Here is a 12,024-nt window from a genome sequence, read left to right on the forward strand (position 1 = left end):
AGCAGCTCATCAAAGTCTTGCTCTTCCATCGAATCTTCATATCCTCAAACTGCCTTTACCTGGACCTTGCATTCTACAGCCACCAACTTAGTACCTTAAACCTAGGACAAATACTAAAACAAAGCAACACGCAGAAAACAGAAGACCACGAATGGGAGCAGAGGACTCAAGGTTGCACTTAGGTGGTGAATGACAGATATACAGGAATACGTAAAAGACCTAAGAGTTTCCTTCGGAATACCATAAAACAACACATCACCTCTCCTCAAGGGAGTATATACACATTAAGTAGGAAAAGTTCCTCTCAAAAATAAATTCCAAAACAGTATATTGCTCAAGGTGAAGGCTATAATTTCTACACATTAACCTTTCACAAGGGGATAATATGAGACATCTCTCTGCAAATGCTAGGTGACTAATCTGACTCTTGCCCTTTACAGAAGAAGCACTGAGTATCATAAATTAATGGCACTCTTAAGTCAACACTGCACATTGAGTATTCAGCTCCAGTAAGCTTGATCTTCACAAGCGTGGCAACCCAAAAATCCCAGTGAAACAGCTACTCACAAAAACTGGCTCACTCCCAAAGTGCTATCCCAGTGACCTACTCCTTGAGAGCACACTCTATAATATCAATTTAATGGATTAGGGCAGGCTTACATAATGCAAGCTCTCTCGCCTGAGATCAGGAAGGATTCCGTGCATTTTGAACTGCTCTAGGGCTCAAAAAAAAAGGGTGTAATCTCATGACTGCAGATTGGCATTAGACAGAAGCTCTCTCTGACTTGACCTCAGGTTCCAAAACTTCAGCTTCGGCAACCTGTGGAGTAGGACGGGTTGTGGTTTTAGATGCTCCCATGTGGTGATACTCCACCTTTGGAGGAGCATCCATATGGCTTCCAACCTGACCGCCTATTGTTGACGCCATCAATTCGTAAATCCTCGTTCCAAAGCCAGTTGGATCTTCAGGCTGAAAGAGAAAGTGCAAAAATAAACAGCTTATCCACCAGCAGACCGTGTACTGCAGTTCATATAAGCAATTCAGAGCTGTCCATTTACCACACCAAGACAGACTCCAGAACTTACCACGAAACCACTGGCCATCTCTGCTGTGTCGTACAGAAGATCCACCGTGTCGTTAGTTCCAGGCTTCCCTGCTTTTCGAGCATCCTACAATAACCGCAGTTACCACACTTCAATCACTATGAGCCTAAGACATCATATTTAAAAAACTGAGAAAAAATTATCACCAAGCAAATCTGTTCCATGTGTCAAAAGACAGACAGACCAAAGACAGGCCATTTCAATTTACTCACATCCAAGGCTTGGATTATAGGGTGATTGGGATTTATCTCCAGGATTCGAGTTGACTTCATGTACTCTCTCAAACCAGGTGTGTCTCCTAGATTTTGAGCTCTCATAATCCTGCACACCAATTATAAAGCAATCAAAATAAGGAAACTTACTAATAAGGTGCTGGTTCTGAACTGTGACAACCATACGAAACCATTTGCACCTTTCCATGTTGGCAGACCATCCATGCTTGCCAGAGATGAGCACACAAGGCGAAGAGCTAAGACGTTTTGACACTTCTACTTTGGCAATCTTTTCACCAAGCTTCTGTTTCATCCAATCACACAGCAAGCCATACTCATTTGCCAGCTTTTTCTGGTTTTCATCCTCCCCTGAAACACAGCATATATTGAGGCCAACATGTCAGCAAGTAACTGGAAAGAAGGTGCTAGAATGTGAACCTGCTGTAGAATGGTGAAGCCCAAGTATCACCAACTCAATAATTCTGAAGTAAACCCTATTCAGTACGCAATACAACAGAAAGACCCAGTTGACACGCAACTCACTTCAAAAATCCATACAGCAGTTGGTCGAGCTCTACTTGGCAAAACTCAAACACAATCAAGGGTCCCATGAGGAACAAAACAACTAACCAAACTAAAAGCCTTTAAGAAGCGCAGCATATATCCACTCTATGCTCTACTTATGCACTCAGATTCCCAGAATTAATCAGCAGTAGACATTTCCTAGTGACCCAAGCTCGCTTATTCCCCTACTCACCAAAAAATAGTTGTTCCATTGATTCGTTAAACAAATAAGGGGGACAGGGGGGCAAGGCAATGCAAGACATGATGTAAGGTGATGTGAATAGTAAGGTATCAAGCTTGAGGAGCTAAAGGACGAAAACCCCCCCAGATTGTAGCCTTTTTTTGTCTATATTATCTGTTGGATTTCGCTGTGGAGCAAAACAAAAGACTGAACCAAACCAGTTATTTTTCCTTTTTCTTTGGGGAGCCAAACCAGTTTACATTGGCCACAAAATGCCATACATCAAGACTCAATCCTACAGGTCATCGACCTGACCAAGCATCTAAAGCCTCAGCCCACTGGATTCGAAAGATTCAAGCATATGTTTAAGAACTCATGTCATATCCCTTCTAAAATAAGCCTTGGAGAATTAAGCTCTCAAAAAGATAAGAAAAAGTGAAGAACATACATCAGTAGTAGACGGGTAACAGAATGGAAGGGGTAACAGAATGGACGGGTAACAGAATGGAAGGGGGGGAAATGCACTGTATGCCTTGAACCAGAAAAGAAGGAGCAGACAGAGGGGTGAAGCAAAAGAGGCTTTACAATCAGACAGCATACCTAAGTCAAAGTCCTCCTTGCTCACGTCCACAAACTTTTTGCCTTCAAAGTATTTGAGATGGGTGGCTACCACCTCATCAAAAGACTCTATCATAAACAAGACCTGTCCACAAATCATTTCCAATTAGACCCCAAAAAAATGCCCTCATAAAAGTCACAATAATAACAGCATAGAACATTGTTGCTGACCTCATAATCTTTGTTGTAAAGTTGCTCCAGGAATGGTGCACCTTTTGCGCTTTTCACCGACTCAGATGAGAAATAGAAAATGTACTTTTGGTCTGCCTTCATGTTCGCAACATACTCTTTCAAACTTGTCATATCCTCTTGATGCTTTGACGAGTAGAATCGCAGAAATGTGGCAATACGTTTTTGATTGTCTTTGTCTTCAGTAATACCCAGTTTTAAGAACTTTCCAAAGTTCCGCCAAAACTTTTTGTAATCCTGCTTTGAAGAAAATATTAAAAACCATACCAAATTTTTCACTACCAAGAGTGTCTCATTCCTCATAATTTTCCTTCCATCGCAATCAGCTTAGCAGCAGTGTAGGGATCAGTATGCAAGCACCACACCATTCTACGCTGCTTCTAGCCTGATTGTGAGAATTACGTGGACTGAGAGCTTTTAGGTAGTTGTCTATACTACCACACTGATGGGGAAAAAAAAAGCACCACACTGATGAGAGTGCGCCCTTTACATCACCTTCAGGAGGAATAGAATCATATTTCAAACCAAGTTGACCTCCAGGACTCACCTCTTTGTTATTACTCTTTGCAATCGTATCAAACAAATCAAAAGTTTTTTTGGTAAGTCTTCTCCGCATCAAATGCACCTGTAAGCCGGGTTACCTTTGTTAATTTGTAATAATGGACATTTCAGTACCATACAAAGTGCAGAAAGATGCTTATTTATTGCAGTGTTCTATAAATGATCACCATCACACCATCACAAATTTACACACAGACTAACCTGTGTGTAAATTTGTGATGGTGATCATTTATAGAACAATACATTAAATAAGCATCTTTCTACAAATTTAGACAGAGGTGAACCAACTTACAATGCGACTCTCTTGCAAGACTTCCCGAGATACATTTAGTGGAAGATCATTGGAATCTACAACGCCTTTCATAAAGCTCAGGTACCGAGGAAACTGCAATGGCAGTGAGCAAACAGTTATTCTTATGCCTTCATAAAAGCTCCAGCCAAAACATTAGCCCAAAGCCAAAATGATTTATGTTGCTCACCAGCTCGCCGTCAAATTGATCTGAGATAAATACTCTCTTCACATATAGCTTTATGTTTTTCTGCTTGGCAACACTTTCATCTGGACCAAATGGAGCCATCCCAGGGATGTAGAGCAGACTTTTGAACTCTACTTCACCCTGCATCCACCAGAAAACCCATGCAAAACAGACAAGCAACATGTCTCTAGACCTCAGTACTACCTTCACACCCAATGGCACAAGGCACACAAGAAATGCTTTCAAAAAGATAAATCAAAGCTAGTGAGCTTGCTTCAAGCAATTATTCTCCTAATCTATCATGCTGTCTAACAGGACGACTGCACCAACATGCTGAGTGCAAGACAATTTTGCAAAGAATGCTTAAGTTTAAATATTGTGCATTAAACATCCCAGCATTGGAACAACTTAAAGCAGCAGTTTCAAATAAATTAATTAAACACACTAAAACTTGAACAACTAAATAAAATACCTCTGTATTAAAGTGAGTGTATGCCATAGGTTCAAGATGCTCATTGTACGTCTTCTTATAGAAGGCATGATATTCCTCCTTAGTGACTTCCCTAGGGCTACGCAGCTGGAAGAAAATTTGTATTGAAAATCAAAGAATTGCTGAGGGGCAAATCAACAAAACTTCCTGCATACCAAAGTTACAGCAAATTAATAAACAAAGCAGGAGTTGCACTTTACCCATATTGGTTTGGTCTCATTCACTACGTCATAGGTATAGTACTTCTCTTTAACTTTCTTAGTCTCCTGCAAATCAAAACACACAAATCAAATTAAGTTAACTCAACCTAATGCATTGAGCTCAAAAAGGATTTAGAAAACACCTACCGTTTTTTCGCCTTCTTTCCCCTCTTCCGTCTTCACAGCCTCATCTTTCACCTGCACAATCCCCACATTCTTCCAGTAAACTATAAGCCAATGAAAATACAGAGAAGACATCTGAAACAAACCAATTCCCGGATCCAACCTCAACTTCTCGAGTCCTCTCTTGCCCAAGATATATGGGGAATGATATGAACTGTGAATAGTTTTTCACAAGATTCTGGATTCGAGTTGAATCTGTGTACTCCTTCTTTGCATCCTCCTGCAGAAGACAGGCTTGTCAGCTACACCAAACTGGGGTATCAAGAGAGGGGGGAGATCCAGAGCAAAATCTCATAAACTTAGTGAGCTAACCTTTAGATATAGAATAACTGAAGTGCCCCTAGGAATAAGAAAATCAGGATTTGTCTCCTCTCGAACACTAAACGAGTTACTGTTTGCTTCAGCCTCCCATACATACTGCTTATCTGACTTGGGACTTCTGGTTGATACACCAACCTGGCGTCATAAACATGCTTTTGTTAGACTTGATTGACTGCTTCCAGAAAAAATGAACGGAGCCATTGCAACCATAAAGCTCAGAAATTGCAACAAAAGGCACAAGAGCTTTCACTGTCTATAAAACTCAAAAAGCAAGGTCTCATAACCAAAACTAAGCTACACATAGCCCTACACTGCCACGATCTTACTTTCTGAACTACGACAAATATAATTTGACACTTGAGGTCATCACTAAAATAGAGGCCAATGAGTATGATAAACTTTAGCAACTAAGACAGATGCCAATGAATAAAAACTTCAGGAAAGGGTACAGACTCATTGCTGAAAAGAACTTTAAACTCAAGAAAGGGTACAGATTCATTGCTGAAAAGAACTTTAAATCTCTAGAAAGACACCAGCTACAACTCTCTGATCTCCTCCCTTAGACATACCACACACTCGAACCATTAACGTCATAGAAGAATGTGGGAAGGCATAATTGGTAATCATAAAGCCAATGCTACACATGTTTCACAAACATTGACAGCCTTAAACCAAAATGTAACTTCAACAGCAGAAAAGGTTCATAACATACTAATGCACAGGTGGGTTAAGTACTTATACTGATATCTAGGTGGGTTAAGTACTTAAACACACATACATACATACACACACTTTTCTGTACTCACACACATATACTTTTATATACACACAGGTCAAATACCCCACACCCTCACTATATCAAGGCTAATAAAACGTGTAGGAAAATCTGATCATATAATTGCAGGCAGCTGTGTGAGTGAGTGCACGCGTGCACTTCTTTGCATGTGCGTGTGAGTGTGTGCATGTGCACATGCATTTGTGTGTATGGGCACACACCTCCATCAGACTAATATATCCAACCTTACAGATTGACTCTTATAAGACAATCGAAAGAATGAAGGATAGAGAAACCGGACAAGGGAAGAAAGGACTTGTAAGAGTAAATAAGAAATATAAAACAAATTAGTAGAAAACGACATTGCCGTGGCTGCTGTGGAGCCTGTAGCAGGCGTGTACAAGTTTGTTGCCTCTTAAAGTTGGCATCTCATACAGCATCTTCTCCTTTCCTCTTTCATACTATAGTAGAAATCAACATTGCATTGGCTACTGTGAAGACTATGGTTGTCATACTAGCTATTTGGAAGTCCTAGCTCAGGTGTGCGAGTGACGGTCTCTTGAAGTATCAGCATCTTCTAAGCCTATCTATCTCCCTTTTATACCACTTATATTGGAATGCAATTAGATTATATCACTCAAAGCTCTTACAAAATCAAACAACGTACACTTTCAATCACTATACAAGTAAAGATAAAGGAATCACAATTTAAGTGCGATGAAAAGATTCAGAGATTCCTCTCTCATTCGATATGGCAATAGCCTCACACAATAGTGAGATCAATGTTATGTTTCAAAGCTTTCTACAAGGATTGAGATATTTGATCTTCAGCACCAATCAGCACAGAATATAGCAAAGAAACAAATCAATGAATTGACACCTGCGCACACCCATGAGAGGATGCTCTAAGCCTTAAGGCAATAGACTTTTTGTAAAACTTCTATTGGCTAAGATAGCATGAACATAACCTTATTAAGACCATTAAGCATATTCACAGAGGTGTGAAGCTACTTATCCTCTGACGATGCTATGAATATCCTGATGATAAAATGAAAATTAACAAAACTAGCTCCGTAAAATAATAGTAGAATTTTATGAGCTTTCAACTATACCATTCATAGAAAAACGAAGTTAAACCAAGCTCATTTATCCCAACATATGGACATGCATCAACTTAAAGACAACCCCACTTCACAAATTCACCAGAACGATCAGAACTCATACCAGCAAACACAAACAAAATAAATAACAAGAAAATTATATGCACAACAATTAGACTAGCCCAATGCAATTTCCTAATCTAAAGAAAGCCAAATCTCAGTTCCTGCAAAATACGATAAAATGTAATTTTCTGATTTGAGAAAGTTAAGTGAGGCTGCCACATCTACACGAGTAAGTGAAAGTTAAAAGAGGTATAAAGCACAAGTAGTAAAAAGGTCTAATGACCTTTATTATAAATTAAGACGCCTAGTACAATTTCTTAATATAAGCAAGCTAACTTGGTAAGCACAGATGTGTTAAGCACTACGAACATCCGGGCCAAGTGCTTAACATGAAGTTCATTTTAACACATACTCTATTTTAAGAAGCTTATACAAGCACAATGCAACCTGATTTCAGAAAGCTGGTGTGACTGCCACATCCTGCTGGATAACCACCGAGATGTACTGTACGAAAAACACGGCATACAACATTGATGCGTTGCAAGTAAATTGACTAGATACTCTACCTTGTCCGAGACCAAAAATGCCGAATAGAAACCCACTCCAAATTTTCCGATCAGATTGCTGTCTCCAGCCATAGCATCCTTATTGTCCTATTGAAAGAGACATGCGCCGCAGTCATAAGAGCCATAAAATACTCAAAGGCGTGCTGGTAGACCCAACGAGAATGAGCTTAGAGATGAGTTCCCGCCAGCGAATAAGACATGCACATGCAAGACTTTCAATGAAACAACTTGAAGGAACAAACGAGACGTTGCTGAGAGATAAGTTCGATTCTAACCTTCAAAGCCTTAACAAAATTGGCAGTGCCGCTCTGCGCAATCGTACCAAGACTCGCAATAAGCTCATCTTTAGTCATCCCAATACCAGAGTCCCTGGAACAAGTAAACGAACGGGTGTTGGGAAATACTCCAAAACAAGTAGCGACTTTAAAACTACACGCAAAACGACATTAAAAATGATATACATACGGGCTTCAATGCGAGCTTACGTGATTACAAGAATTCCCTTATCGCTATCCGCCCTGATTTTAATAGCAAGTTCGGCTTCGGCAGCCAATAACGTGGCATCAGTCACACTTAAAAACCGCAGCTTGTCGAGCGCGTCGCTTGCATTGCTGTCATATAGGAACGTTTTGAGGGACATCAAGAACCGCTAAGAATGCAAGTAGATCATTACAACAAGCGGGAGTGAGCAGAAGGATTGACCACCAACCTCACCAATTCGCGTAAAAATACCTCCTTGTGGCTGTAAAGGCTGTGGACGATGAGGTCAAGGAGGCGACTGACCTGAAATTTACAGGCAGAGAATCAGCAAGAACTGCCAAATCGGCAGAGCGGTCGGTCATCACTAAAACAAGGTCATTCAAAACGTACCTCAGCTTGATACGAGTGTGTCTCAGCTGCGACAGCTTCGGAAGGTGCCTTCCCGGCGTCTTTCTCAGTTGCCACACTCTCGGTAGCAGCTGCAGTGGCCTCGCATCGAACCCCCCAGAAGCTTGGCAGCGTCCGACTACCAACACCACCGGCGGACAAAAAGGGAGAACGCCCAGGAAAGCAGGGTTCTACCTGGGCAGGCAATGACTTTGGAAGAGATGCCGACGATAGAGGTCTGCGAGAGTGTCGGGGGACCTGCGAGTGACAGAGAATTCAGCAATCCAGGATAGAGGAACCGTAAATCGAATTGAGATTGAGATTGAATGCAGCCTTTCGTCCTGACTGGGAGACTGAGGCTGCCGACATTCGCTTTCAACTCTTGCCAGGCATGCGGACAATGCAATAGCAGTGCAACTAAGACAGGGGCAACCGCTTGAGCGCCGATGTTTGTGGCAGTGCAATTCGCAGGGTGGAGGAAAACGGATGCGGATGGATTAGGGAAAGGCAATTGGACAAGCAAACCGATTGCGGGCAAAGACGAGAGGAGGAAAACGGATGGATGAATCGCGGAAAACTGAACATGAAAGGTGAGAAAAATGCAAGGGAAGGGAAAGGGAGGGAGAGGAGGTGAACCTTGGAGGCGAAGGAGCGGAGGAAGGAGAAACGAGGCATGGCGATGGCGATGGAGCTTGAGAAACAGAAAAACCCTAAAACAAAACAACACAAGAGGAAGAAGAAGAAGAAGCAGCTGCTTGAAATGCTCTCCTAAACCCCCACCGAGTTTACCCTGTTTTTGCCCAACTCTACACTCTAGAAGTTTCTTAAACCCTCAACCCTTCGCTCCTTCCCCCCCTTGAATTTGCCCTTTTTGGCCTCCCCCTCGGTTTAGCCTTAGCCATGGCTCAGATTATCGTTAACCTAACTCAAGGAACCATCTGAGGACGGTGGCAGTCTTGACTTCTTGGGTTAAAGTCTGAGAGGCACTAACCTTCAAGGCTCCCTGGTATGACCATGGTATTGGGTCAAGTATTTAATGTTGCGTTTGGTATGAGAGGCTAAGGTTCTTTAAATGTATGACCATTCCCTTCCCCCTCTTTCACCTCTCTCCTCCTCCCTTTTCTTTACCTTCCTTTCACTTGTTGTTTTCTCTTACAATTTACTCAAGTGGTCTTTCCGCTTTATATGTTATTGGAAGATTTTATTTTATTGTCGATTTGTTTACATTACTTTTGTTTAATATGGGGACTTAGAGCTTGTTCACAAGGAGAGGGAGATTTGCAATTCTAGACTAGCTGGTTGCAATTCGAAAAGTTCACGCACACATATGTTTTTTGTAATCCTGATATCTTGGTTTAAAATTGGTTGCCAAATTAGCCCCTAGGAGGGGCTCGAGAGAAAACCAAGGGCAATAATGACCATTGGAATGTTTTCTTCCAGACATGTTATCTTTTACTAATTGTAGAGTCTTAACATCATCTTGTAGACTGCTAAATATTGCCTTAAAAATGTGTACTTGTGAACGAAACAAAAAATTGCAACCTAGTTTTTTAAATTGAACTCTAGATTTCCAACAAGTCCCTATGCATGAATTGGCTCTTAGTGGTTGTGACACCTCTCTTTTTTTCCCAAAGATAGGAGATTATATTAATAAGGGTGCATGTATGCACGAAAGCACTTGGCTCCAACTTGTGGGTTTTACGGGTCTTTAGACACTGTCAATTGTTTAGTAAGAAATTAAAAAAAGAAACGCTTTGAGGACTCACAAGATCCATTAGGCTTTGCCAAGGTTCTATAGTTATTTGGATGCTCTCACACTGACTGCAAAGCCACTACCTTTATGAAAAGAAAGACTATAATTTAAAACTGAAAGGTGAATCGGCGTTATTTTTCCTTGAAGGTTTTATGAATGATACCTGCAAAGTTTTGATGTCAACTTTCTGGGGTTTTTTTTGGCTTTATTGCAGCGTGCACATATGCCTGATGAAGACATGCTCTTAGTGGTTGTGCCACCTTGTTCCTCAAAAAGATTCCTTTGTTTACCTATCTTACATTGACATCTTTTGATGCTGTAATCGAATGTTCCCCCTTTGGGGAATGCTTCTTGTAATATAAACATACATGGATTTCAAAAAAAAGAAGGAGGTTGATGATCGGTCATAGGAGATCACCTGTTGTTCTCCAGAGTATCTGGAAACAATGAAATAGCCATGCTTTTCTGCAAGCAAACTCTTCCTACGGCTTTTGTGGACTCCTTGGAAAAGGATGTGTTGGTTACTTTCGCTTATTATGCTCCCAGATTCCATGATATACAAGTAGCTTATCGAGCACTGTGGTATCTGTCTCTATTTGAGCTCCTAAAGAGCTGTGATTTCCTTTTTGTATCTTGTCTCCTTTTTTTCAAAACATATTTTTTTCTTTCTTGCAAAAAAAAAGAGGTTGTTTACATTTTGATTAAACCATCGAATGGGCAAACGCTTCTTTCTTCAATCAATTTTTGTAAATAGCGTCACATGAAGTCTTTTGTCTTATGTATTTTTTCTTTTAGTAATATAATCTTAACATTTCCTTGCCAAAAAAACAAGGTGGAAAAACCATTGAGGCCCTGCTTTAATGAAAGGAGGAAGAGTAGTTAAATGAAAAGCAACCCTTAATGCCCATTAACAACTAACATAGAATTAAACACTAATCCATTCTTTTAACACAGTCAGCTTGACTAGAAACAAGAGGCACTGGTGCCGAGAACAGTGCCCCTTAAAAAAGATGGTTACTCCAGCCAACAAGTGGCTAAAAGGTAAAGAGTGTATAACAATTTGTTGTTCCTGTTCTCCAAGGCATCCGAAAAAAGCATGTTTTTGTATGCTAGACTGTGTCCTTGGTAGCAAAGGATGCAGGACCATGGGCCCCACAGACCTTAGGAGGGCAAAAGAAGGGCAAAATGCTAAGGGAAATGTAAGGAAAATGAGATTGAGATGAAGGAAAGATGGAACCGAAATAAAATGGGATAGGAGTAGAGTTGAGGGTTTAAGAAACATCTAGAATGTATTGTTACACACACAAACAGAGTGCACTAAAACTCACTCGGTGTGGGGGTTTAGCATTTCAAGCTGTTGCTTCTTCCTCTTGGTGTGTTTGGTTTCAGGGTTTTTCTGTTTTATTGCCATCGCCTTGGCAAAAAACTTCTGGATGACACCTTCGATCGTGCCTCGAAGCTTACATGAATCGACGAGCGAGAGCTAGGAGCAACCTCGGCGGAGCTGAAATGAATGAAACATGGAGGGAGCATCCCAGTGTTCATAGAAAACCTGCAAACTATATGCAATGAACCTGCAACATTTTCATTTTCACCTGTAAAAAATATATTCTCGATTTTGTAAAATCTACAAAGTTTTAGGCAATTCAGTTATATTTTAGCTAAAAAATCGATAAATTCTCAAGAAAATCCTTCAAAATTTAAAACCCCAAGTTTTCTGATTTGTTGAGAAAAATGTTTCCAAACAAATTAAGTAATAACAAGGCAGCTTTAAACATCTTAATCATGCAAAATGGACTCC

General features: G+C 40.7%; 1 protein-coding gene across 1 annotated transcript; it reads right to left on the reverse strand.

The window, feature by feature from the left end:
* Nucleotides 1-313: 313 nt before the first annotated feature.
* On the reverse strand, nucleotides 314-9,249 carry LOC147900812 (heat shock protein 90-5, chloroplastic-like). The gene is made up of 20 exons (XM_087376044.1): nucleotides 9,107-9,249; nucleotides 8,474-8,728; nucleotides 8,313-8,386; nucleotides 8,089-8,214; nucleotides 7,879-7,972; nucleotides 7,604-7,690; nucleotides 5,091-5,234; nucleotides 4,882-4,998; nucleotides 4,743-4,793; nucleotides 4,596-4,661; nucleotides 4,378-4,482; nucleotides 3,909-4,046; nucleotides 3,722-3,814; nucleotides 3,416-3,493; nucleotides 2,851-3,105; nucleotides 2,662-2,764; nucleotides 1,517-1,685; nucleotides 1,317-1,425; nucleotides 1,087-1,170; nucleotides 314-970 (listed from the first exon to the last, which is right to left on the reverse strand). Exons 1-20 carry the CDS (start codon nucleotides 9,143-9,145, stop codon nucleotides 764-766), a joined length of 2,394 nt encoding a protein of 797 aa, XP_087232170.1. The 5' UTR covers nucleotides 9,146-9,249; the 3' UTR covers nucleotides 314-763.
* Between the last annotated feature and the right edge of the window lie 2,775 nt (nucleotides 9,250-12,024).

This window comes from Dipteris shenzhenensis, chromosome 6 (assembly GCF_047967505.1).
Source record: "Dipteris shenzhenensis isolate YYH24624 ecotype China chromosome 6, Dip_SZ_1.0, whole genome shotgun sequence".
NCBI classification, from domain to species: domain Eukaryota; kingdom Viridiplantae; phylum Streptophyta; class Polypodiopsida; order Gleicheniales; family Dipteridaceae; genus Dipteris; species Dipteris shenzhenensis.

Excerpts from the sequence above, each read along its gene's own strand:
- LOC147900812 (XM_087376044.1), bottom strand. The coding sequence starts at position 9,145 with ATGCCTCGTTTCTCCTTCCTCCGCTCCTTCGCCTCCAAG. Across the intron at positions 3,106-3,415 it reads CAAAGAGTAATAACAAAGAG|GATTACAAAAAGTTTTGGCG; the intron begins GTGAGTCCTGGA and ends TCTTCAAAGCAG. Across the intron at positions 2,765-2,850 it reads TTTACAACAAAGATTATGAG|GTCTTGTTTATGATAGAGTC; the intron begins GTCAGCAACAAT and ends ATTTGTGGACAG.